This window comes from Notolabrus celidotus, chromosome 13 (assembly GCF_009762535.1).
Source record: "Notolabrus celidotus isolate fNotCel1 chromosome 13, fNotCel1.pri, whole genome shotgun sequence".
In the NCBI taxonomy this organism is placed as follows: Eukaryota; Metazoa; Chordata; class Actinopteri; order Labriformes; family Labridae; genus Notolabrus; species Notolabrus celidotus.
This window is the reverse complement of record NC_048284.1, coordinates 26175119-26202665: the sequence shown is the minus strand read 5'-3', so window position 1 is coordinate 26202665 and position 27547 is coordinate 26175119. Positions and strand designations below refer to the sequence as shown.

Sequence of the window (27547 nt, the reverse complement as noted above, 5' to 3'; positions counted from 1 at the left end):
ATGCATTTGGTGGTTGAGGCACATGTTTTGAATTCCAGGGGGCCAACTTACTCCTATGCTTTGCTCATTAATGGAATAATGAAGAATGGACAACCGATGATTTAGTTTGATCTTAGTATCTGAGCAAAAATAAGAAGCATATCTTGTTGCGTGGATGCAGGCCCTGTCACTGGCTCAGATGCGGAGCACTCAATTCTATTCACAGTTTTGTTTGCAGGCAGGCTTGATTGTTCAGCATCAGCTGAAACTTACACCATTTGTTTAACATAGAAGACATTATAAATGTCACGGCAAATGTGTTAATGCATCAGTTTGTGTGCAACTGTGCGTGTGTGCATAGGTATGTTTGTGCATAGGTGTTTTTGTACCTATAGGTGCGTTTATGCGTATTGGTGTTTGAGATTAAGATTGTTGGCAGAACAATTATTCAAATGTTTTATATTTGAGAACACCATTACAGTGAGAATCACTTAGCACCAGCAAAAAAAAAATTGTCTGGCGCTGCCACTGCACTTCAGGAACAGCATTTTCGAACTTCTACATCTGCTTTATTTTGAATCACCAAAGGTTGCTGCTCAGTCTTGACCTGTGTGCTCATCAGTAAAGAGTACGAACAAGGCTGTTAATTATATGCATGGTTCACTTTGCACTTATATAATTAGTTTCATAGGCCACCTGCATCTCACAGCCTTGGTTTTCACAGACTATTTTCCATCCTATATCACACTCATGCTCTTGAGGAATCAGCATATAAGACAGTAACAGTAACACACATCCTTCTGATTGTATGGGGCTGTTGCTATTTACGTTGCTCAATTCAGCTAATTTTGAATGTTACAAACTATGATACTGCACATATTGTTTCTTATCATAAATTGATAAATAACTCCATGCCCCTCCAACAAAAATGTCAAATTCATTACAAGGAAAAGATCTCCTCTTAGATTTATTCCATATTTGCGTCATTTGCAAGAGTGTATTCATATATTCATCATGTCTTTACACACAAAGTTGCACACACCTTTTGTGATCATAATAATAAAATGCCCACGTACTAGGTTAGTAAAACCCACCTACATTTATTCCCACTGAACAATAATGGTGGGGTAACACTGAGGCCACATCTGCAGCCCAGCAGAATCCACCCTTTTGTTTAAATCCCACATGGGTGTTCCATTAGAGTGTGTTTCAAATTGTCTCCGACTCAGTGGATCCCACAGCAGTGTCAGTAGCTCTCTGGGAGTTGTCATGACTCAGAAAAAAGGGCTTCAACAAAGAGTCTCTGTGTGTCTGCATCTGTCTGAGTCCACTTGCAGCACACACACGTGCACATGCGCACACACAATCACACTGACGGATAGATACACACAGGTATTTGTTCAAAGCTATTATTATCAGTGTGGGCACAGCTTCTCTGACACAGTCTCATTCTCTATTGGGCTGTTTTTTTTGTTTGTGTGTGTGTGTGTGTGTGTGTGTGTGTGTGTGTGTGTGTGTGTGTGTGTGTGTGTGTGTGTGTGTGTGTGTGTGTGTGCTTCAGTGTGGGATTTTGTGTGATCGTATGTTTGTGTGTGTGCGACGTGCATGTGCATCAACATTCTGTCTGAGATTGTCTCCATAGCAAAGAGCGGAGGCTGTTAGATTCAAGATATTTTTGTCAGTTTTATTATTTTGCCTAAGAAATTGGAGAACAGTTAAAAGAGATTTTGATGTTTGTTTACCTTTCTGTCCCTCTACTTTTAATATACTGACTCGCTTAATATGTAGTTAGCATTTTAGAATGAGTTTCTAAAAAGAAAACTTTGATTCATGTCTGATGTGACTTACATTGTTTTTGAATTTGGAGGAGCAGCATAATTAAGTACACTCAGGAGAGCAGTTTGATTAGATGACTCAAAGCTTCCGCATTTCTCTGAGGCAACTCTATGTTTAATTGCACACCATATAATCAGATTACAGTCATAATGTTGGCAATTTTACCTCTTAAAGTTTGAAGTAATCTTTGGAGTGATGTGTCCCAGATTTCAGACAAAGTTGGAAAAAAAGTAAGCTTGTCATTGCTTGGCATCGATTTTGAAAGTTAAAATGACTTCTGTTAAAGCTCCTGAAATGAGATCTTGACTGGTTAGGAAATACATTGGAAGAGATAGGGATGCCTCTTTATGAACGACAAAGACAATGAGACCATCAACGATGAGACTTAAAATTTCTGTGTTATACATTTCAATGCCTTTAATCACTGAGAGGGATAGGTGTTAGCCAAGTATACACAGCATAAAAAAGCAGGTTGAGGTGTTTTTTTGTCTGAAAACTTACATATATGGGACAAAATCAACAAAGATGTAAGATATACTGCTTTACCCACAGGGGGCACCAGAAAGTAACTCTGTGAGCTTTAATAACTAATTTCCTAAAGCTAGCTTTAGCAAAAGTTAGCTCCAATAGACACTTCTAAGCTGTGTTTTCAGCACACACTTTTTTTTATAAACAAGAATTTTGTAAAATATTCAACTTGAATATAATATATACTTGAAACAACAACAACAAAAACAAACACAACTTGAACTGGCTTGCATGCCTAGGGTTGCTTATGTGTAACCACTAAATGAAGCACAGGACAAAAAATGCTTACAAAGGGTGACCAGCTGTCCACTGTCTCACCTGGCAGACCTGGATTTTGGTGGTTGTCCTGGTTTGCGGACATCCCGTGAAATGTCATTATTTTTTCCAGTAAGTGTGAGTTAAAAAATGACCACGAGGTGAAGAAAAATAGTACGGTTGAGGATAACCCAGCAGCCAGAGGGTAGCAAAAGTCAAGTAAAACCAAAACGATGGTAATACAACTGGTTATTATCCAAGAATTGGAGGGAAGGGCGAAATAAAGAAATCAAATCAGTAAAACGTTAAAGGTTAAGAAGTGTGATTGAGAGCTAAATGGTAAGAAAATTAAGCTCATCACAGAAAAGTGGAGAAAGGTTGAATAGCCAAAACTTTTAAAGAACTTTTATTTTTAAATGAATACTGGATATTTTAATGTACGACAAAACTCTCAGTGCTACATTCCCATCTGGAATCTGGTCATTTTGTTCTAACGTTAGCCTTAACTAACGTGTCTCACGGAGAGATACTGCAGGTCTTTTCTACCTTTTTGATTTAAATTTAAATTGCTAATAACTTTTTTTAATAATTGCTACTTTATAGGCTCTTGTTTGCTGTATATATATATATATATATATATATATATATATATATATATATATATATATATATATATATATATATATATATACATATATATATTGCACTGTTTACTTTGCTACTGTAACACTTGAATTTCCCCGTTGTGGGACGAGTAAAGGACTCTCTTATCTTATCTTATCTTATCTAACTCTGATGTCCTCTGGTCAAGGTACATGGTTGTCCACCTTGTGTGAGCCCTCTGCTTGAGATCTCAACCTGCTGAGAGGAAGTTTGTCCTTTCTTGTTGTTGCCGCAAGCTTTATTGATGTGTGATGCTAGGTATGTGAAGAATAAGATGCTCCATATATCATGTAAGGGGTCATGTATGGTAAGTGGCAACCAACTAAAAAGGTACAAGCAAGTTTACACAAAGTTTTGATTTAAGATCATTTCATTGATTTTAAATATTTTATTTATACAGCTAAAAAAATAGTCCCAACTACAGTTGGTAGTGCATTCATGGGATGAATTATCATTAACTTTCACATTTTCACTCAGGGTAAAGTCAAAAATGAGTGTTTTTCTGTTACCTTTCTTAACAGATGCAGATAATAACAGCACCACCAGTATAAGGTCCTTCCCCATTACTTTTCTGCTGGCATTTTCTTCTCACACAGTCAGTCCTCTAACACCACCAAAGCCCATGCAATGTTCGGTGTCTACTTGCTGCCTTCTTCAATTTGGTCGATGTCTCTCTTACTCAGCTTCATTTGTGCTTGTTACCAGTCAGCCATTAACCCCAATTGTAAAGCTTTCTGCTGTCCAACCAGAATCAAGTATTTGACCCAGCTGGGTGATTAGTTAGGAAGGAATAATAATTACTTTCATTCAACAATTTTTTGGGGGTACTTGGCACTACATGAAAAAATGATATGACTTCACTTATAGGCCTTAAAGTAAGCACTACAGGCAGCTAGCTAATTAGGAAGACATGCTAATGAGATCAGATCATTAATGCTCTTTACTTTTGCATGTGAACTTTTAATTATGTTCATGGCAGCTGTGACTCAGTTGTAGATTGGGTTGTCTCTCGGTTGAAAGGTTGGGGGTTCAAGAACCCCAAAATTGCTTCTCAGTGACATAGTCAGTGGCGTGTGAATGCGTATGAATGGGATTTTTAAGTACTGATGGTACCCTAGCATAGCATCTTCTGCCATTAGTGTCTGAATGTGATGAGTAGTGAAAAAAAACTTTGAGTAGATAAAAAGAGTGATGTAAGTACAAGTCTGTTTACCATTTAGAGGCTATAAATGGACACTATAGTCCAAACTCTGCTTAAAATGACAGCCCACTGCACACCTCCTCAGCATGTTGACAGATCCAAGCGTGATAGCTTGTCATGTGGACTAATTTATTTTCTGACAGCAAAATTGCTGTTTAAGGAGGGATTTGGACGGGTATAAGTACTGATCCATATTTGATTCTGCATATGTTTCATTAACCGCCATCTGAATCTCACCTCCTCCTTCTCAGTTTGTGCTGTGAACTGAAAAGGATTTCACAACAGATGAATCACACATGTAATACTCTTACTGTACAACCATCCAGGAGAACCATGCAGTCATGTACAATTGTTAGAACAACATTATTGCTTGGCTGTCTAACATAAAGGCAGCACTAATGGATGTTGTCCCTCTACTCTTGATATCTTGGAAACAAGTCAAGTCACAATAATCAAAGCTTATCTGGTGCCGTCGAAAGTGAAGCCTGGAGGATTCCACCCTGTCATTTTCTCTCAGATGCATGTATAATGTAGATGTCTCTGCCATTTAATTCAATCAAGCTTAATATAGCATCCACAAATTGCTCCCCCCTTGGCTTCTCTGATGCTTCACAGGGCTCAATCATTCCATAGGCGAGCTTCAAGCAGTCATCCTCTTTTACAGCACTGTGCATCCAGACCACAGGAAAAACATCAACCTGACACTGAGCTGAAGTTGAATTCCCATGGATTGACTTGTTTCTGGGTAATTTATGTTGATTTCAATCACCTACAGGCCTGAATACAATCAGAGTGGGAGAATATCTGCGTCGTGCTTGGATAATGTGCAGAGGAGCGCAAAGTAAACAGCTTTCTCACTGAATAGGTCTCATCTCAGACTCAGAAAAAGCATCCATTCAGCTATGGATCGGTCTGTTCAACTTGTAATGAGGTTTCTATTGGAGGAGGAGAAGTGTTATCTGTTACTTATTGTTACACCAGAGATGGAGGCTGTTAGATATATCTGTGAAACATTTGTCTGAGCTGTGAATTGCAGGAACAAAAAGGTGTCATTTATAGTCTAATTTCATGCTGAGTTGAAGATAAACACCATGTTATGAATGAACAGTGTTTCGTGTATTGTTTTCTATAAGAACAGCTGTAGGACACACACCCAAGAAACAGCATTTTATTAAAGCTATGTTCTCCTCATTACTTACAGATACAGTCTGAACGTGAGTACAGCAGTAGAGAGTATTGTAAAGTACTGTGGTTGAGTCAAAGTTGAATAAAGCAGTAAGGTGTAAAGTAGCATGTAGTGCATTGAGTCTTTAAGGCTTCGATACAAAAGCTCTAGGCAGGTTTTTTTTTTTTATCACCATGGAAACTGAATTCCTCACGGGGGAGCACATTTCAGCACACTGAGCATGGTCCAGATGTGACGCTCCAGCAGACTATCATGCATCTTTCATGTAGGCCTGTTAGCGTCAGGGAAGTGGGCAGAGAGGTTTATTCTACGGCAGTTCTTGTTAGGGGGTCAGCTTGTTCATAGATGGGAATGATGTATTCATACACTCAGTCTTGTTCACCACCCGGATCTTCTTTTTTTTCTAGAAGGTGGTTCTCAGTGTCAATTTGTCCTCACCATCTCATTCTGCCAGCCTTTTGTACCCTTTAAAAATGATTCACACTGTTCCCCCTATCTGTCCACGCTGGTCTCTGCCAACCGGTTATTCATGATGCCAAGGGCGCCCACCCCTCCTGAGAATCCGTTCTGGTGTGAACTGGAGCCCGACTGGCGCGGGTGCCCAATGGCCATCTCAGACAGCTGCTTCTGCATAATAGCCAGATTCACCTGCAGAGATAAAGAAACGAACAGATGAGGAAAGGTTTTCTGCGTTTGTAAAGTGACAACCTGTGAGGCCTTGTAAAACAAGAAGTAACACAACGTGAGTGTCGTCTAAGGTGTGATAAAAGCCCGCCTGATGGGTTTTTTCTTCTTCTTTTGTGTGAACAAAGACAGGAACAAAGACAACAAATAATGTCTGTGTGACTGACAGAAACCAGGTATTTACTCTCCCACACATAAAGCACTTAGTGGAGACCGTCAAAGCTGTGTTTAAAATGCAATTAAGGGTAATTTTAGAACAGATAGCAACACCACTCAAGGGATGCCTGTCCATCAGTACATCAGAGACTGAAACATCTTCATACTTATGATGCATAGTGCATATGAAAGTCTGTGCAAACATAAAAAAGTTGACTTTTACTTTGGTTTGAACTTGATATTTCCATCAGTTTTGTAAAATGACTTCATGTGTAAATAGATTTAGGGCTGTCAAACAATTGAATTAATAAAAATCGCTAGCAATCGCAGAATTTCATCAGTTGATTGCGATTAATGGCGTTTCTAAGGAAATGTTAAAACTCTATTATTTGCATTAAATAAAAAGAAGTCCATATTAAAGATCTAGATAGCAATTGTAAGCTATGTCCTGATTTTGGAATGAAATAAAAACAATGAAATGAAGTTGTTCATGAGATGTCATGAGCTTCCAAGAAAAGCTTTTGTTGGAAATGCTCACCAGCTTTATCTTCTTTTCTGTCATAAACTGAAGTGATAAAAGCTAACTCGCCAACTCAAGTTTAAAGCTAAGAAAGCCATCTTGTGAAGGTTGGAACACATTTTTTTAAATTCCACTCTATTGATGACTGAGGCTTCAGATGATGAAGCTTTGTACCCTTTCCTTGTAAAGCGACAGTGAATGTAACACCTTCGAGGCACTCACATTTTTGCCACCTGTTGAAGAGGGATGAGATGCATCTGCAGAAAACTGATTGGAATTACATTTTGAACTAGCTCTATATGTTGCATGTTGCAAAAAAAAAGTGTTTGTGCGGTTTCATGATATCCAAACTTCAAGGATTTTTTGCCTTTACTAGATAGGAAAGCTGGAGAGAGACAGAAAATGTGGGGAGCACAGAGTGGGGGAAGACATGCAGCAAATATTAGAGGCCAGGGGTTGAACCTACGTCCACTGCAACTAGGACTAGCCGCTATCAATGGGGCACTGTTGGCGCCCCATGTACAGGGGCAAAATATGCCAAAAAAAAGTAGGCTTACAATCTGAGGAAGACATTGGTCTAATTGATTTAAAATTAGGAACAACAGTTAATAAAATCACATTATCTGCTCTTGATTAGCCTTGTTTGATTAAGATGAGTGGTAGTTTCCTGAAACCAGGTGGACTGAGGTGTGACGGAGCGTTCTGGGTGGGTGTCCCCAGTGTTGGATCCTTGTACCCTGAGAGGTATAAGGGAGGATATTTGAATGTGAAGTGATGCTGAGTCACTTTAAAGCTCCTCTAATCTTGTTCCGGAAAGGAAGTCTTATGATTGCATAATGTTGTGGCATCAGCGTGTCCAAACTCCAGTATCATGTTGGAGGTTTCAACTTTCCACTGTAAATTGAACCATCTGACCTCATCTTCAGTGTCTGGACCACTCACCAGGAGTGTAATATCTCTAAAGATGAGTCAGTGTTCAGAGAGAGGTTACTGGTATTAAAGAAATTCTTCAATGGGTAGCACCAACACAACTCAGGCTATAATACAAGTTTATATTGGACCAATTTCCTGATGGAAAATGTGTAGCAGAAACACTTTAACTTGTTGAGTCTACGTCCCTTCACTCTCCCTCCACTCCCAATAACCTTTTCTCTTATTCCTCTCAGCGCCAGAAGAACATGCAAAGAATTGTAAACCACAAAACTCTATTGTTGTAAGGTTATCTAGGATATTATACACAATGTACGCAGCCCATTTATTAACAGCAATGTTTCTGAGAGTGAGTTTTTAATCACATAATCATACTACACCGTCACATTATTCCGTTTCTCTCAGCGAAGACCCCTCAGGCTCTTTAATCAGAATGATAATTAGCTGTGAAAATTCAGATCTTGTTTTGAATCAGAATAATCTTGAAATGAGAGCACATGGTCTTGGCATTCAGCAGCTCCCTATGTTCAATCCTCTTGTCTGTGAAAAGTAGAGTAGCTGTTATGGAAATGTATGGACAATTGACACCTCAGAGTGGCTATGAGTGCTGTTGTGGCGATGAAGGCGATGAGTAACATCATTGGTATTCAGAGGCATTTATCACAAAATATGTGTGTAGACTGAAAAACAGCAGCGAAATATAATATGCAGTATATGTTTATTCGAGCTGTATACTGATAGCCATGACCCAGATATCACATATTTTTAACGGTTATTTATCTTGCATTATTTTCTTCTGAGTAGATACTGAGAATTCAAAGCCACTGGGAAACCACATTTGAGAAAGCCTCCTGACTATGTCATATGGTTCTTAACATTAAATATCTTAATACAAAAAAAATGAACACAGCCTGGCTTTGTTACTCATCTTCTGGTTGTGTAAGATGCTTGATTGGATGTATCGATGTAGTATCCGTGACGTCACCCATCTGTTTCTGAAGAGCTGTTTTGAGACCAATCGTTGGCGGGAGCCATATTGCTTCTGCCGAGCCAGTGTGACGTAAAGAGGAGGAGTTTGAGCCTCCTAGCCAACAGCTGCAGTGTTCCCACAGGCAGCTGTGCCTCTCATTGGGTACGGTTACATGATGTTTTTTAATTCTGAATTAATAATTCTGAATTAAATAATTCCGAATTAAAGTTTTCTCCTTCGTGTTTACATGGAAATAGTAATTCCGAATTGAGGTTTACATGGAAAACACGTTTAATTGTTTTTATTTAATTCCTCTTAACGTCTGGGGGTTGGGAAGGGTTCTGACTGGACAGGGGCGGGCGTGACGTATTTACGTTTACCGGAAGAAAACAGACTCCAGTTCCTGCTTCTTTCATTTTCGGTTACAACATGGAAGACCACACAATAAGTTCAAATTTCGCTTTGATTTTGACTATAGTTGTTAAAAAGCAGCTCGACACAAACGTACTGCTTCACTTTCGTCAGCTGAGGAGGAGAAGAGACATAGACGACCAGAGAAGGGAGGCGGAAGACCGGACTGTGGCGATTCAAAGCCGGTTAGTGCAACGGCTGCTCTACCTCATCCTGAAATATGAGCCCGCCAGCGCAGAGTATGTGCGTCATCGCGACAGGACAAGGGAACGAGCATGCGCAGAACGACCGGAATTAATTTAAAGCGGAATGAACGTATACATGATCGAGGAATTATTCAATTCGGATTTAAAATCAGAATAAACCAGCTACTTACATCGGATTTAAGTTTAATTCGGACTTATCATTTTCATTCGGAATTAGGTGTTTACATGGTAATTTTAAATCTTTTTAAAGAGGATTTAATCTTAATTCGGAATTAAAGAGGAATTAAAAGGCTCATGTAAACGTAGCCATTGGAAGACTAGTAATCTCAATATCTTTGAAATTGCCGTGTTGGTCGAAACCCCTTGACCACTACTTGACAACAGTTACTACTTGACAACAAAACCAGAGGCAAACTGATCACACGTCATGTCAAATCAATCAGTGGAAAAGAGTTCCGTCACATTTTGCATCTGGGGGGGGGGGATTATTTGGCCGAATAGTATTTTGGCTTGAAATGACCGTCCCTGCTACAGATATTTTCATATTGGATCCAGCAATATTAGTAACGGCAACAGAGCCCATGAGTACAACTTTAAGTTACTGATTGCTACAAAGAAACTTAAATCCATGAGCGGTGGTGATGATAGCAGCAGTGTAAAGTTGAGACATTTGCCTCATTTATTTTTAAAGGTGTGTGAACCGCAGAGCTCAGAGAAGAAGGAGAGCTGAATGAGGACAGTTTCATGTTAAATCAAGCGCAACAGGCAGATAAGAATCCATCACCATGGAACGCTAACTGTGGAACCATTGGTACTATTTTTTTCAAACTGTATACATGAATCATTTTTAATCAATAAACTAATATTTTAAAGTTTTTTGCCACCGTGTTTGTATTTTAAGGTCGTAGCTGGGTAATAAGCAGGATAATGTATGGTTAGCAGAGAGTTGTGGGAAATAGAACCTCTTCAGGGGGGACAAGACTTCTTTTCTTGTCTCTCCCTGAAGAGGTTCTATTTACCAAAACCACCTGCTAGCCATACATTATCCCTCACTCAATGTTAATAAAAGATTTGCCATCAAAATTTCTGTAAAGTTTAAAGATATTGAGTTTGAATTGGGTGTGGTCATATGTGAGTATTCATGAACTCATTCGATAGATACACTGCTTTCCAGCTCAGATCCACAGTGTTAGCATCATCCAGCAGGACAGTAATGACAGCAGCGGGTGATTTCCAACAGCAGCAGGTATTGTGCTTTGTCTGTTTCTGCCTGAAGTAGTTCAGAGCGGGGTATTGAAGATCTGTCTTTATTTGTGGTTGTTGTCAGGGGGAATTAAGCTCCTTAAATCCCCAGCATTAGCTAGTTACTTTTAATATTACATTCATAGCTTTGATAGCAATTAGGCGCCTCCTAGGTAACTCTGCATGAGTATGCTGTCTGCTAACAATAACCTTTTTCATACTGCAAGTCTACAACAGCACCACAACAATGCTCTGCCATCATCAAACCTTTGTGTTTCAGTATAGATCACGCAGCAGCGTAATATTGGTGACCCAGTGTGTCATTTCACATTGCATTATGGTATTACAGAGGAGCAGGAGGTAAACACACAGTGGGAGCTTCACAAACACACACTCAGTCATGCACACACAGCACTTCCGGCTTAAGCCTGGTTTATCCTTCTGTGTTGACTCTCCACTATAGCTACTCTGTAATAGCTACATAATTGTGCATTTTTGTGCCCACATTGCTCTACAGTCCTCTGCTTAAATGCTAGTTGGCAGTGCGATTTCTATGCTCCTCGTATCACCAGTTCCCTGTTCTGCTACATTCTCTGCTTGTTATGTACAGGAAACCTTGGCCCTGAATCTGAGCTTGTAATCTTGGCATTGGAACTGATGAAGGTTGAGCTGCAGTTGATCATACTGCAGTTATTGCAAAGACACAAAGAGAGAAGACCCTGAAGGAGGTGGAATGTAAGGCAGCTGAATCAGTGTGGATGGTGATACCAGGAATATTATAAAATGCAGGAAATTACAATGCTACTTAGCAGACCAATCACAGGCCCCGCTGTCTGTGTTGTTTCAACGCTTAGTTGCATTTTTGATGAGGTGCATGTTAGGCTACGTGCAGGCTTCTGCGTTGGTTCAGGGCTATGCTAACCTACTTTGTACGCTTGTGGCGAAGATTCAACTTAGAAGTATAAACCAGGCTCTACAGTTATCCCATCTCGTCTCTGTAATAACTCTGTTTCTACCTACAATGCCGGCGCAGCAGTGCGCTGACTCAGTTCTACCATCATGCCTCTAAACATTCATACTGAAGACCGTATGTAAAAGAGGTGTAAATATTGTGCCTTTTTTAAAGTTGTATTTTTTGGGCTTTACACCTTTTATTAAAGAGGAGAGGATAGTGGATAGAGCAGGAAACCGGGAGAGAGAGTGGGAGAATGATATGTTGTAAAGGGGACGCAGACTGGAATCAAACCCAGGCCATATGCTACATGGGTGCTTGATTTGCCATTACGCTAAATCCGTGCCCAAATATGGCGCTTTTAACTGGTTGTATGAAAAGGGCTTGTGAAAAGTATTTAATAACCCCACATTCAATGGCCAATCCAAAGTTGCAATTTTGACCATTTTTTGAAACTTTCACCAAATGTAACCAATTACCCCATTTCTACCATGAGCTTAAATGTGTAAACCATGTGGCTGACTGTGGCTCAGTGGTAGAGTCTGTCAATTCCAGCTCCAGCAATCACAAACCGGAAAGTATTTGGGCAAGACACTGAAGCCCAAATTGCTCCTGGTGTCAAAGTCAGCAGTGTGTGAATGCGAATGAGAATAGCTTCTACTAATGGTTCCCTGCTACAGCATCCCCTGCCGTCAGTGTATGAATGTTGTGTGAATGTTCTGAGTCGTGTAAAAGCGCTGAGAGTGGTCACAAAGGATAGAAAGGCACTTTAAAAGTCCATTTAGCATTCCAGTCAGAAACCTCATTAATTCGATATCATAATACTGATCCCCTCAGGTTTTGCTTGAACATCAGAAGAAATGGTCCACTGCGTTTTTAAAATGTGTGCATGGTAGAGAGTCACTTTTTGTATTGTTGTGAAGCAGACAGCTATTCCATCCTAATCAGGCAATTCACTTTCATGAACTTCTACACTTGGCCACACCCAGGGGCGTAGTGGACAAGGGGTACATGTCCCCCCGCAGCTGCCATATCTGTCCCCTTTGTTCCCAGCACTTTTCCATACTGTGAATTGAATTTGGCAGCTGTTAAATGCATTTGAACAAGTCTGAGCATGTTCTTCAAAGTTGTCCAGAACACACCAGGAGAGGGTGGGAAAAGTGAGCGCTTGCTGCCTCTTTTTTGTCTTCAGAGTAAAGGCATGCCTCAGCTGTTGCTTCTATAAGGACCTAGTGGTTAGGATGTGCTATACGTTTACACACAATCAAGCCAGCAAGAGGAAGAGGACCCTGCACTCAAATTTTTTTATCAAACAATGTAAGGTGAGTTATACAGTTTGGGGTTTTGATAAATTAGTGAGAGGGTTAAAAGGCATATTGTACAATTTGTACTCTGAATTTATTGACACATACTTCGTTATGGATCAGGGATCATAACAGGGAGCAGGCAGCAGCATCTCTGAAAAGCAAAAGGCTTCACAGAGATGTTAAGTTGCAAAAGAAATACTAATAGGGTGAGAGTGAATTTTAAATTAATCGCTCTATCAAGTATGTTACAAAAAAAGCTGAGGCTTATTTCCATTGTGTTGAAGAGGTAGAACATTCAGACAGTTATACTATAACATAATGATAATCTGGGGCGCCGGATGGCTTAGCAGTTTAACCGTACCCCATGGACCGAGGTTATATTCCAATTAGGAGTGGCTGTCGAGGACTTTCCTGTCTTTTCTTCAGCTGTTCTGTCAATAAAGGCAAATAAAAAAATCCCCCCCAAATAACTTTAAAATAGAATGATAATCAAAACAATAAAATACAATTTTGCACTAGAACTTAACAACTTTAACACTTTTTCCCCCTTCTTAAATGACTGCTTTGCCCCCTGGCTGCACCTAATACACTGTAAAATGACACACCCGAGGTAGTGAAAGCAAATGCATTGACCTGAGTGAAGCCTTTCAGCTTAGCTGCCATGGCAGAGCGGAAATGTCATCAAAATGTCACTGAAGACATATGCACAGTTTGTAAGATGTGGTCCAAACAAGGAAATAAGCTGCTTTTGATCTAGATTTTAAATTTCATTTATGTCTTTTCATTGATATATTTGCAAATACTAGTAAGCCTCTCAACTTTTGTATCATTCGCTTTTTTAATATTATAAGCTAATTCCTTGAGGCTTTAACACTGGTGATAGTAACAGGGCGTCTGCTCAGGCTGTCAAATTATATTACGTGTAAGTCATGGTTCATAAGGAGTTCTACATCGACAGCCCTGCAGGAAAACTGCACTAGATCATTTAAGATTCAATACAGCTGATGATGAGGGGGATGAAATAGAACAGCTTGAATAAAGAGTTAATGACTGCAGTAGACATGACTACAGGGAAACAAGATTATTGACCGATTGTTCTTCCTGCAACTCATTTGAGCGGTTAATCTAATTACTCTTAGAGATAAGTGAACATCTTGCGTATTAATACACATGATTGTATTAAACAGGTTCAAAGTCTCACAAGCTGCACCAACCTGAAGCTCTCACCTTATTGGCTGCTAGAAAGTCCCTCATGGAGATCATTTCCCCAGACATCCTGCGTCCGGTGTCAGTCTCGCTTTCGTTAATGGCGTCTGTCTCAATGGAAGGGTCTCTACGGGCGCGCATGTGACCTGGAGCCACCACATTCCGTCGGGGGTGCCTGTGCGGGTGGTGGCCCCTTCTGGGTAAGCAACAGCGGCACGGGGCCTCCAACCGCCTCAGCAGCCAGTTGAGGACCTGCTTGATGACGATGGAGATGACGTTGAAGAGGGAGTAGATGCAGCAGACGCCTGTCAGGATGAAGAGGAAGTTGCCAAGACGATATGCAGTGGTGGCGTGGCCCTCGTAGACGACCCGCTGGCTGCTCACCATGTCGCCGAAACCGATGGTGCTGAAGGCCACAAAGCAGAAGTAGAGCGAGTCCAGGTAGCCCCATCCCTCGGCTGCGGAATACATGAGCGAGGCACAACAGGAAACCAAGATGGCTGCCACTCCTAGAATGAGCATGACGCAGTAAACTGAAGGTTTCCAGCCGGCCAGATCTGCTCCTTTTCCTCCCCCGTTCACACCTGCTCTGTTACCGTCAGACGCTCGTCGGCCATTTTGTGGGAGAACAGCTTTGTTGTGGCGTCGTTCATGACAGGACTTGAGGACGACAGCGATGACGGTGATGACACGCTCCAGGAAGAGGTTGAAGAAGAGGATGGTTGCTGCACAGCCGAGGAGGCCGTAGAACATCAGAAAGACTTTTCCTCCGATGGTGGCCGGAGTCGTCATCCCAAACCCTGGAATATAAAAGAAACCATTATAATGCTGCTCCGAGGAGCTGAGCTTGAATTCCCCTTTTTCTCGTCTACAGAACTGAACTGAAAAGCATATCTGTAACAAAGAAGTATTTTACATAAAAGCATTACCTTCACTCGACAAACGCTTGGACTCGATGCTCAGTGCTCTCAAATGCACTTACAAATCAAACAGTGCTTTCAGTAAATGAATAGACCATTTTGAGAGAAGATGAGATAGCCCGTAGTCTAATGCTGCCGCTCTGACTTAGCTATGAAACTGAACCCCCAACCTCTCAGACATTAATAAAGGTTGTTTATCTGTTCTTGTGAGTGAGTATTATACCACTGCCTCAATATACTGGGTTGCCATTGGTGACACTCTCTCTATGATCTCTCTTTTGTCTCCCTTTTTCTTTAAGAATTGAGGCGTTTTCATTCCCAGCACATCTCTCAACTCAGTCCGTTTGTCTTGATTGTAATCACTATTTTTGATTTGTGTAAAGGCTTGAAGTCACTTAACTTGTTTTTAACACAGGTACATTATCATACATCATCTCTATGTGACTTCTTTGTCGCTTGTGAACTGGCAGAAGAACAAAATCTGAGGTGCACCTGTTTTGCATGCACCTATTTTGAAAGAGGAGAGGTTATTGGGAGTTTGTACAGCTTTGGTCGTGTTCCATCTGTCCATAACATGGGCTTTGAGTGGGCCAATCACAGGTAGACAAAATGTGTGCATGATAGAGAGTCACTTTTTGTATTGTTGTGAAGCAGACAGCTATTCCATCCGCATCAGGCAATTCACTTTCATGAACTTCTACACTTGGCCACACCCAGGGGCGTAGTGGACAAGGGGTACATGTCCCCCCGCAGCTGCCATATCTGTCCCCTTTGTCCCCAGCACTTTTCCATTCTATGAATTGAATTTGGCAGCTGTTAAATGCATTTGAACAAGTCTGAGCATGTTCTTCAAAGTTGTCCAGAACACACCAGGAGAGGGTGGGAAAAGTGAGCGCTTGCTGCCTCTTTTTTGTCTTCAGAGTAAAGGCATGCCTCAGTTGTTGCTTCTATAAGGACCTAGTGGTTAGGATGTGCTATACGTTTACACACAATCAAGCCAGCAAGAGGAAGAGGACCCTGCACTCAAATTTTTTTATCAAACAATGTAAGGTGAGTTATACAGTTTGGGGTTTTGATAAATTAGTGAGAGGGTTAAAATAGAATGATAATCAAAACAATAAAATACAATTTTGCACTAGAACTTAACAACTTTAACACTTTTTCCCCCTTCTTAAATGACTGCTTTGCCCCCTGGCTGCACCTAATACACTGTAAAATGACACCTGATGTAGTGAAAGCAAATGCATTGACCTGAGTGAAGCCTTTCAGCTTAGCTGCCATGGCAGAGCGGAAATGTCATCAAAATGTCACTGAAGACGTATGCACAGTTTGTAAGATGTGGTATAACATGGGCTTTGAGTGGGCCAATCACAGGTAGACAACTCTAATTAAAGGTGTGAATCCACCCAATGTGCATCAAGAAGGAATTTGGATTAGATTCCTCAAAGACCAGATTTTTTTTAACACAAAATTGTCCCACTCAGTACTTAAAGAGTCTTTATAACAGGGCTGGGATTATGTACTTTGATTTAAACATAATACTTTGGTGCCAAACATTGACTATACAGTAATATGGACCCTAGACTGTTTCATAAGATATGATGTCACCGAGCGGTAACCTCCAGTTTCAAAATATGAAGCTCATGTGAAAGTGTTATAAACTGCAGTTCCTTGAGCATCTGCTTGAGGCTGGCTACAGAAACACCAGAAACCACATACACACCAATTCAAAAAAGACGATCTTTGCAGCAGAAATAAACATGTTTACAGCCCGGTACAAAAAACGGCTTGGCTCTACGTAGCTAATTTCTCTATCGGCACATACTGTACGGGGGTGAATTTTTGTCAAACGTGACGTTTCAGAAGATATTAAGATTACCAGTTTTGCCTATTTAAGGACATGACTGACTTGACTGACAGTTGGGAACACTGTAGTGGTTGGCTAGGAGGCTCAAAGCCGCCTCTTTACCTCACTAAAATGCTGACTCAAACTAACTTTGGTCGATCTAGTATGATGCAAAGACGTGGAGTTAAAGTGGGCCTTTGGCATCTTTGCTAACAGCTACAGGGTGCCTTCCTGTGAGTCAAGACAGCTGTGACTCTTTTTATGCAAAACTATTATTCTTAACTCTCTTAATTTTCTAAACTATTGAGCTTTAAGAAAAATTCGCCCCAGTACAGTGTGTCCCCATTAGGGATGAACACAATTAATCGATTATCGATTAATTGATTCTCAAGAAATTACTCGAAACAAGCATTTTTTATTTCAATTTTCCGTCATCATGTGGTCTCATATTACACTCAGTTATCAGGGAGGTGTTTTAAGTTTAAAGCATGTTTCTTGTGAATCAGCTGTTAAAGGTGTTGCACACAGCTGAGACGCTCAGCTGGCGGCTGCGGCTGTGCGTCAGGTCTCCACTTTTTAAAGTGGATCAATACACAACTGCTGCTAACAATGACATGAACAAGGAGGTTGAAAACTTTAAACAGGACAGTTCCCCACCTTTAGATACAGAGACAACAGACTGGTGAGAATTGCTAGTACGCTATGTTTATAGACCAGCAACATCAGAGCTGTCTGGGCTTTTCTGCAGCTGGACTGATTATGACCCGGTTGCTCCCGGCTGACACCTGACCAAATACACATGTTTATTTTTCTCAAGAAGAATGAGTAGACAGAAAACTGGACACTGTGAGTCTGAAGTACTTTTCTGTTAGTATTATGAGTCTTCACTTTATGAGACTATGTCCACAGAGAATATTTTTATGAGCCTGATCGTTGATAATCAGTGTTAAACATGTTACCCATATTCAATACCATCAGTTATATGCATTTTGTTGCTGTGGAAAATATAATCTAGGGGGAAACAACGTATTTGGCCTTGTTTTTGACATAAGAATAATACTGTTTTTTTATTGAATAATAAAAAAAGAATCGATAATTGATACATTTCCAGAAATCGATCACGGAAAATACTTAAAATGTACATCCCTAGTCCCCATAGAGAAATGAGCTATCAACACAAAACCAGTTTCTAAACCAGGCTGTGAACATTTGAGTTTTGCTGTGAAGATCATGTTTTTTGAATAGGTATGTACTTGGTTTCTGGTACTTCTGGAGCCAGCCTCAAGCGACCACTAAAGATACTGGAGTTTTAAGCGCTTCCCCATTGGCTTCATTTCTATCAGCCGGAGGTCGCCGCGTGACATGGACATCGCGCCCCCATGCTCCTCTCATTGTGAGATGTGAAGCTGTAATACTGAGTGCCGACACATTGCACTGGTGGAGCTAAGGCATGCTCAGAAGTGGTCAACTAACCTCACACACCTCCCGTTAGACCACACATTTAGTTTTCTGATAAAAGATCTAAGGTTGGTACTGTCCACAGCAGAACAGATTCTTGTGTTGTTCTGAAGCAGATACTCTTGGCTAAGTAAAGTTTGATGACTCGTGTGAGTGTTTGTTATGTATTCTTTTGCCATTCCTCCTCTACTCTCGAAGCCTTTTGAGACCCTTCCACCCAACGCTCTCAGAACATATTGGCTGTTTTTCTGTAAACTGATATAATGAATATACATTGAGTTGAATGTGTAAGGAAACAAGAGACAAATTGCATCCCATTTCTATTCCTTGAGGGATACTGTACATTATTTTTCAATAGGTGACAACCCTGTACAAGGAGTGAGGAAGGGGGCAGGTCAGGGCTTTGAAGCCTGATCTATTTATCTCCTGTTTTATTTTAGACACCAATCCTAGTCTTCAGTATTTTTCATTACCCTCATTGATCAACCAGAAACTTTGGAGGAGGAGCAGGCTATATGATCAAAGAAAGCTTCATGTTATGACATTGACACACTTTTCGTAATTAATAATCCCCTTCTGCTGGTTCCCTCCCTCTCTCCTCCCCTCTCTGTCTTTCTCACCCTCTCTACAGCAAGAATGTGCCACATTTTAAATACTGATGTTTCTTTTAAAGGGGAAATTATAAATGTGCTTCTATGCATGAAGAGCAGGAAAGCCAGATGACCATAAGTAGTCAGTAATGACGCATGTACAGACACAGTCTACTTCCAGGTGTGAGCTGACGCACTCCAGACATGCACTTGCGATATGATCACCCAAGACGAATGTTAATGACAAGTGCAAACAAGGCCAGAGTGAAAGGTACCTCTGTCAACTGCACCAATCTCCATCATGTCTACTTTTCATCCTTTATTGAACACTCAAAGCTCAATCGTGCACTGTCTCTATGTCTGATACTCTTTTTCAGTTTTCAGTTCACTCCTTTGTGATTGGGAATGTTGTGGAATACAAAGATATCTTACAGGTGTAGCGGCTTGAATTTGATCTAATTACAAAGTGACTTGCACTAGAAAAATAAAAATGAATGTTATGGTACTTTGTGTCCTGAAAAACATATTATGCAGAGTGACTAACTGCCTCTGTGCCAGAGGCAGGCTCGTTGTGGAGGATTTGATTGCCTCCACATTCAGAGTTGTTCTCAAGGTGCTAATTGGGCGTTGCAGTTTTATCTCAAACAAGACAATAAAGCCAAATGAGCTGGATTCTATCGAAGTGTTTTTCTCTCCTTCTTGTTTGGTTAGCTTGCTTTAATGCCATCTTGATATGTCACTTAATCTTTTTAATAAAATAAACATTTTTGGAAAGAATGGAAGAAAAATAGTGCTTCACTGTGTCAGTGTGACATCTGTGTCAGACTGACTCAGTCTGTTTGGCATACAAGCTTTGAACATGCCTGGTGTTAATGGGGGTGCTGAGTTGTGTGACACAGTCCTGACTTTTCCTCTCACAAGGCAACCTCTGACAAACAAAACATCTAAAAGAATATTATCTGCTTTTAAAGAGCAGATTTTTATTTATTGGGGAGTTACTGATAAAACAATGCTGATGACACTTTCCCATCTGTCGGTTTAATATAATCTATTTTAAGCTGATTAATATGATTAGCTTGGTTTCACACAAGCTAGCTGTTTCCATCTGCTTTTAGTCTTTGTGCTAAGCTGAGCTATGCTAAACGACCAAGCAAGCAGCACTCTCCAGTCATAAGAAATTCGGCCAATAAAGAAGTGCCAAAAACTGCAGTTCCTCATGTGTCCACTTGAGGCTGAGGGCATAAGCAGCGGAAACCACAAACACACCCATTCATAAAAGCCTATCTTTACAGAAAATAAGAAATATTAATCTACTTCTGAAAAAGATATTGGTCTGAAGAGCTAAGTTCCTTATCTGCACACACTGTACGTACATTGTTCGAAAGATATTACATAGTCTTACTTATAATTAAGTGCATGGCTGACTTTGTGGGCACACTGCTTTTAAAGACCTGACCTGTGGCTGCTAGCTATGAGGCTAAAGGCCCACCTCCACTCCACCTCTTTGTCTTGTTTGATCAACCGAAAGTTAGGTTGAGTCAGCATTTCCAATATGGCTACTGTCATCAATAGGCTTCAAAACAAAAGGGTGATGTCACCGAGACTTGCCCATGTTTTACTCAGTCTATTTGATCAAGTTCCTCGCCTTATTAAGTATTAGGTGGAGGGAGGAGCTGTGTGTTGTTTTTGACTTTTCAGTCTTTGCTTCTCAGAAATTAGCTCCACATGGCTGATGGATGTAAAAAGTACATAACCAATTAGCGTTAGCCACTGTTGCTAATGTAATGTAAAGTATATGTAAAGGAAGAAGTGCAGCTTGCTCCTCTGACCTTACTGTTACTTTTCTATATTTGCTAAGACCATTTGAACTTTCTGTTTCAGATGAGTTTTGTCAGTTAACGGTATCTTCATGCCTACAGAGACCGGACTGCAGAGCTTGTTTGGGCAGCATTCTGTATTATAAAGAGAAGCTTGTTTCATCAATTTTTTTTCACACTCTGCAGAACTGCATATCACATGTATCACTGTCACCTTCTTTACAAAGAATAAAATCACTCAAAGGAAAGTATGGTAGTTCAAGTCTTTGTTTCAGATTTCACCCAACTAGAAGTTCTACAACACTATAAAGAAGTTAGGCCGGGCACACTGTGTGAAGTGAAGATCTTTTTTACCCGATTTTTGATTTTTGAGCTGTACAACCGATCTTGAGGTAGGGCTGAATTTCAGTTCTATTGCTTGTTGTTTTTTTGTGTATTGTACAGTGTACAGTGTGCAATCAAGGCCTGATCAGCAGCTCCAGACTTGGGCATAACTTTCTGGCATATCAGAAGTTTTGGTTGGCTGACAGCGTGCTATCACAGAGCCATAAGTCGATTCCCCAACTACAGAATCACTTTTCCTGATTGTGCTGACAGCATTTGAAAGCACCACGGCACCCCTCATCAACCGAGTGGGCAAAATATCAGGAACACCTTTCAACATACGAGTAATGTACACCAATGCACCACCATCCCGACTATGACGTCAGTGATAAAACTGAAGTGAGGTTTTGTAACAGTAGAGATGATGGTAGAACTGTGTACTGGATTGCATAGGATGGCATTAGGTTGCATTAGACTGCGTGGTAGGTGGTCAAAATGTTTTAGATGATCAGTCAATCCCTGTGGCCTCATTTAGACCAGTATCCACATCCCCATTAAAAATGGAAAAGTCTTTACTTAGTGTTTTATTTGAAAAAAAAACAACTGCTTTCATACCACAGCACCGTGATAACGAGCTGCACACACACAGATCTTCAAAAACAACTGAAAACGCTGGAGTATGCAAGCCAGGCCAGTTGTTGGTGGTAAACTTTGTGATGAAACACCACTGCAGAACCCCACAGAGGTGTTCTTTAACAGAGCACTGAGTACTGAGAACAGAATATGCATGTTTAAATGGGGCTGTGCATCACAGTTTTCACAGGATCCGTGCATCGCCAGTTAATGTTGGTGACAGAAGGGACTGCGTTTTCAAAAGAATCCACTCTGGAACCAGGTTTCAAAGGTTGCACTTACAGATGTAATAAAGCTGTCTCCGTGTAATGGAACAGCCAAAATGCAACCACTGTGAACATTTCTTTTGAAAAAGGTTACGTCTAAACTGATTACATTTCCCAGAGAATTGTGATTGATTCTTGAGTTTTCAAAGGAAACTTTATCGACATCTGTCAAAGCTTTGTCCCAATTTGAAACATACAGCATGAGCGCTCATGGTGTGCTTCACGGTCAGTCCCTGCAGCTTTGGTTGCGTGTTGTAATCACATGTACAGTTTCACAGTCCACCACATTTTACAACTGCACAGTGTATGCCAAGCCTTACTCAGAAGAACGCAAATTTGCATATTGACCTTTTTAAAAACTTCAACAAAACACATCAAGTTACAAAACTGACCCAGATCGCACACAAACCCACATAGACATCTAAACTATTTAGTATTTTTCAGCTTGTTCAACACTGCAGTATGTAGCGTTCACTTTCAGAGGCGTGTGTAACACAACTTTAGCCTGAGGCATCAATGTTTCTTGTAAAATTCAACTTAGGAGTCAGAAAAAAACAGCTTGAGTCATAACTTTTGTGTTTAAACTTTTGATCAATGACCACATGCTTCCACTGTTGATTTGTTTGTTTTAATAATCAAACTGGGAGACTTCAACAGTGATCCAAGCTGTATAAGAGCTGCAGCTGTGACTCATCTAACACACACTCTCTCTCTCTCTCTCTCTCTCTCTCTCTCTCTCTCTCTCTCTCTCTCTCTCTCTGGGAAATAGACTTTCACCTCCAATACCTCTGTTGCCTCAAAAATACTTCTCTCCCATGCAGTACTCCAGAGGCTTTTTCCACAGATAAGAAAGAGAGCCAGCAAAGCTCCCTATATATCAAACTACAGCATGAATAATGAGTATTTCCTCAAACGTCAAGCTTGACAGTAATCTATGCACAATGTTACAGTCTCAGTATATTTTTTCCTTATGTACAGCAGGGTCTACGCCAGTGGAATTCTAAGCATGAGGAATTACATGTTATGCATATGTTCTGGTCATGCATTTCAAAACATCTCCATTACAGTCCTCTCTGAATTCATCTAAACTCTGACTCACACAGTCTTGTCCTTGAGGCAGCACAATTATAATAGCTTAGGAGAGGCTTTCCCATCATATTGTAATGGATACATGGATACATGGAAAGCACTTGAGAAACTCAAACATTTTATGTGGTCATTTCGCCAAACAAAACATAATTATATGAATCTTTGAATGATTTATTTAGCAATCCAATCACATTTTTTAACTTAAAATCCCGACATAAGGTCCTCTATGTCCAAATGATCTAACATAACATACTCACATGCACACATAGGTAAGTCTATGAGGATGTGATATAACATTGAGTCTCTGAGGAGCTTCACTGCAGCCATGTCTGTACTGAAAACTAAGACCTGAAAGGAAGATGGAGGGCAGACATGTAATAAAAAGGGCCAATCATGATGTCAACTTCTCTGTTCAATATGGACGCCTGGATTCAGCATCATAGTATCTCTACTGGAGGTCTTTTCAATAATGGCATCAAAACGTGCCTGAGGGTGTTATTAGTATGGTCAGTGATTGTGGAGCAATATGTTAAAGCTGTCTTCATCTATTATAACGTCATACTGAATAATGACGCTACACCTCAGGAGGGTACTTAAGTGATACTTGATAAAATATGTGATGGAATCTATACTACTCTGGTGGCAGTCTCAGGAAATTGAGCAGATGCTGAAAGATGAGGTGTAGTGGGAAACAATGTCAGAGAGAAAGGGATCTTAGAAATTGGGAGAGGCTTCAGGTTTTACATGAAAGACGCCTAATTTTGAGCCAAAATCCATCCACCACAAAACCAGTCTGAAAACAAAGTCAAAGAGAGAGAGAGAGACGGATGCAGTTTGGATTTTGACACAGCCGGATCCTTCATTACCATAACTAATTTCAATAGCAAAGGACAGTCATCTAACGAGAAGGCATGTCAAAGTGTCGATCATTATGAATCAGCTGGCTCTAATCAGAGATGTTGAAGTGGCACTATCCATCAGGTGTTCACAGGACAACAACAGTGATAGCAGTAGGGAGAGTGTACAGTAAGTACGAATCAGAGGTATTGACAACAGAAGGTTTATTGTCACTGTGCGCTGTGAGGAGAGAGAGGGAGGGCTCTGTATCTTTACTCTGTCTGCCCCACTGACACACATTTCTAATGCTCTCAGACAGTTCTGAGCACAGTCAGTGCTCAGAGCACAGCTCTGTTCTCAGGGACAAATCTTACTCTGAAGCAGACCTGACTGTCTGTTTTTTTTCAGTTGAGTTTTGCTGAACCTACTGACTCAAGTCAAAACTAGGAAATCTTACAGTTAATAATTTAAACTCAACAAACACAGGTCATATTCAAATTAGTTGAAATGTAGATTTAGTTTACTCCGGGTATTAAAAAGTGATCAATCTCTGAACAAGGTGATCACATCTGTGTCTGTTTGCTCACCTCTAGAGGTAGCCTGGCTCACACTGTTTAGGTGTAACACAGGATATTCAACATCCATGGCATCCAGATCTACATCCTCACTCTGCTCTGACACCTGTCCACACGTTTTTTCTCAGGAGAGCAGAGATCTGATCCCACTGAGGATAACGAGACAATTAAAACTAAGAGGTGTTAGGGTTTTTCTTATCAAGGAAATTAATCCAGGGATGCCAGTGTAGCTCAGTTAGGAGAGGATGTGCCCCATGCACAGAGGCTACAGTCCTCGTCGCACTAGCTGGAGGATCAATTCCTGGTCCAGCTTGATTGTATGCATGCCATCCTCCCCATGTCTCTCCCCACATTTACGATCTCTCTCTAAAGCTGTCCTGTTAAAATAAAAGCCCAAAATTATCTTTATAAAAAATGTATCTGGATTGCATTTTGTCAAGTGTAAACGGAGTATCGGTTGTGTTAGCTTTGCTGGTAAAGAGGCTTAACTTGCTCACTGCATGGATTTTCAACAGAGAAGAGCTGCATTGATTTATCTGTTTATCAATTCAGATGCATCTGCCTACACTTAATCTGACGTTAGACCTAGTTATGTCAGTTTTTCAATCAATATGTCAACCATTTGCTGGATCCAGCTTCTTTATGTTATGGATTTGCTTCATTATGTCATCTATATATATCATAATTAGGTTTTCAAATGTAGGTTTAAAGAAACAACATTAAGCTCTCACTGTTGTGTCTGTGAATTTGAACAGGGAATTTAATTTAATTATTTCAACTGACATTTTATAGATTAACAACTCATCAATCAATCATAAAAATTATTGACAATCATAAAGTAAGAAGTCAGTTGCAGTCCTCAAACAGATACAATGCTTTTACAAGGAGTCAAATAAGAGTTTTGGAATTGCGCACACTTTACTGAGCTGGTTTAGAGGTCTAGTCTTTATTGTGCTTAAATTATGTCTAACCCAATCCTTTTAATCTATCTCTTTTTAATATATATTAGCGAGGGCATAAAATGCATTAAAAACTGTCCATAACAAGTTTGTAAGGAGCAGTCTGATAGGATATTGTTTTAAAGTGTCTGCAAAAACATCAAATTCTACAAGATAGTTGTGACTTAATTAGTCACGTTACATTAAAATAGAAAAAATCACAACACAAACATAAACACACACGCAAAAGTTAACACCTGTGTTCACCTGTGATTTGAAATAAAAGTTAAGAAGATGATGAGCTACCCAAACAATATTTCATTAACCACTATGTTCAAACGCCTCTTTCCCCCTCTTACCAATGGTTGACACCACAGTTCCCACGAAGTAAAAGGCGCCAGTGAAGTCCCATCGAGGTCTGATAGTGTCCACGCGGATCCCCGCCACGTTCGCCTCCTCGTAGCTCCTCAGGAAGTTATTCAGATCGTTTTTACTCAGGTTGTACTTTTGGCTAAAGAGCTCGAACCTCTGCGCCCAGCGCTCCTTCGCCTCTCGTTCCATTGGCTGCTCCAGCGCGGAGAAGACGGCGGCCCCACACAGGAGGTAGATGATGATGAACAATGCCAGCAGCAGGAACCTCGCGTTATCCTCATTTATTGGACCGGAGCCGCAGCAGCAGCCGCTCCTACATGCCATTATGTTTCTGTTGTCACCGGGATGCAGCTGTAGAGAGGGACCTGTGGCATGGTGCTCTCGGATAGAACGCACAGTCCACGGGAGAAACGCATATGCAAGATGATTTAACGACAGAAAAGTCCTGCGCAGAGGAGCACAATTGTTCAGGCTGGTGCAAATTGAGCTGGCCGAGGCTGTGGATCGAGCATTTTGCCTATAAGCGTCTTAGTGCAGTCCAAGTCCGAACCGTTCCAGATGCGTCCCTGAACGACCCAACAGTTCATCCCCACCGCCTTTTCTCTTATGTCTGTACTGCAGAGATGCTTCGAGAGCAGCAGAGAGCCACGATGCAACCTGTGGATGAAGAGAGTCGTGCTGTTGCGCTCTCCAGTCCAGCCTCTCCAAAGAAGTCCCCACCCCTGAGCGCGCGTTTTACGCACCGCTTGTTGCCCTAAGATAAAAGGATGAACTCACATCTTGTACCAAGATTTTTTTATATACGTGGTCAAACTTGCCTTTCCGGCAAATTCCAAAGCTGTTTCTCATCTCAGTTTGAAAAAAGCGTCATAAAAGGCGGAATCTGATAATGAGACCTGAACTGGCCCGGAAATGTTCGACCTGATCCCGGCCGTGGAGGTTTGATTCCGACAATATAGCGCGCGTTTGCATAGCGAGATCAATATCACTTGACCTTTCTGTAGCTCTGATGAGGGATTCATGCTCCCGTCCGTGCTTACCCGGGGACGGTGTGAGCAAATGTCAAAACGGAGCGATGCTTTCAAATAAATTATTCAGGATCACAGGGACAACAAGAGGGCTATTTCTGTAAATCTGGTAATTTAACAACACGTGGACGCGTCCGGGGCCATCACAGAACAACAGTCTTTTTAGGTCACACTTTTAAAAGCTTTCCTTATTTAAACGGGGGTGGTGAACATGAATTTTAACTTTAAATTTAACATGTGCTTGATAGTAATGAGAATACTTTTTGGAAATAAGTACAATCCTAAGACACAAAGAGCACTGATCCCGGAGCAAGCAATAAAGTACATGTTGTGCTTTTCATATGAGACAGGCAGAAGCCCTGATTGTGTGTTGCAGCACACATATGTAACTCTTCAAATGCTATACGAATTATGGACATGAAGGTCTTCATGTGGTTTTAATAACTTAGTAACTTGAGTTGGTTTTTTTTCTTCAGAATTTCCATCTGATAACCCACCAGGGTGATTAATGAAAGTCATTTCAGCGTCCTGTGTTTGGAATTATTGTTGTGTTACACAACAACAGCAACCTATGAATAGCAGCTCATCAGCCTGAAGTGTGACCTGTGAGTGTTTGTCGCAA

The 27547-nt window shown here is 40.7% G+C and overlaps 1 protein-coding gene and 1 long non-coding RNA gene across 2 annotated transcripts; one reads left to right on the top strand and one right to left on the bottom strand.

Annotated features, from left to right (window-relative positions):
• Positions 1-5614: 5614 nt before the first annotated feature.
• Positions 5615-27365, bottom strand: LOC117824605 (potassium channel subfamily K member 13-like). The gene is made up of 3 exons (XM_034700143.1): positions 25885-27365; positions 14254-15032; positions 5615-6296 (listed from the first exon to the last, which is right to left on the bottom strand). The coding sequence occupies exons 1-3, from the start codon at positions 26219-26221 to the stop codon at positions 6141-6143; spliced, it is 1272 nt and encodes a 423-aa protein (XP_034556034.1). The 5' UTR covers positions 26222-27365; the 3' UTR covers positions 5615-6140.
• LOC117824606 lies at positions 12830-15422 on the top strand. Its single transcript, XR_004633614.1, has 2 exons — positions 12830-13041; positions 14214-15422. It is a non-coding gene; the product is annotated as an uncharacterized LOC117824606 (long non-coding RNA).
• Positions 27366-27547: the final 182 nt, after the last annotated feature.

Excerpts from the sequence above, each read along its gene's own strand:
- LOC117824605 (XM_034700143.1), bottom strand. The coding sequence starts at position 26,221 with ATGGCATGTAGGAGCGGCTGCTGCTGCGGCTCCGGTCCAATAAATGAG. Across the intron at positions 15,033-25,884 it reads AACTGTGGTGTCAACCATTG|GGTTTGGGATGACGACTCCG; the intron begins GTAAGAGGGGGA and ends TTTATATTCCAG. Across the intron at positions 6,297-14,253 it reads ACTTTCTAGCAGCCAATAAG|GTGAATCTGGCTATTATGCA; the intron begins GTGAGAGCTTCA and ends TTATCTCTGCAG.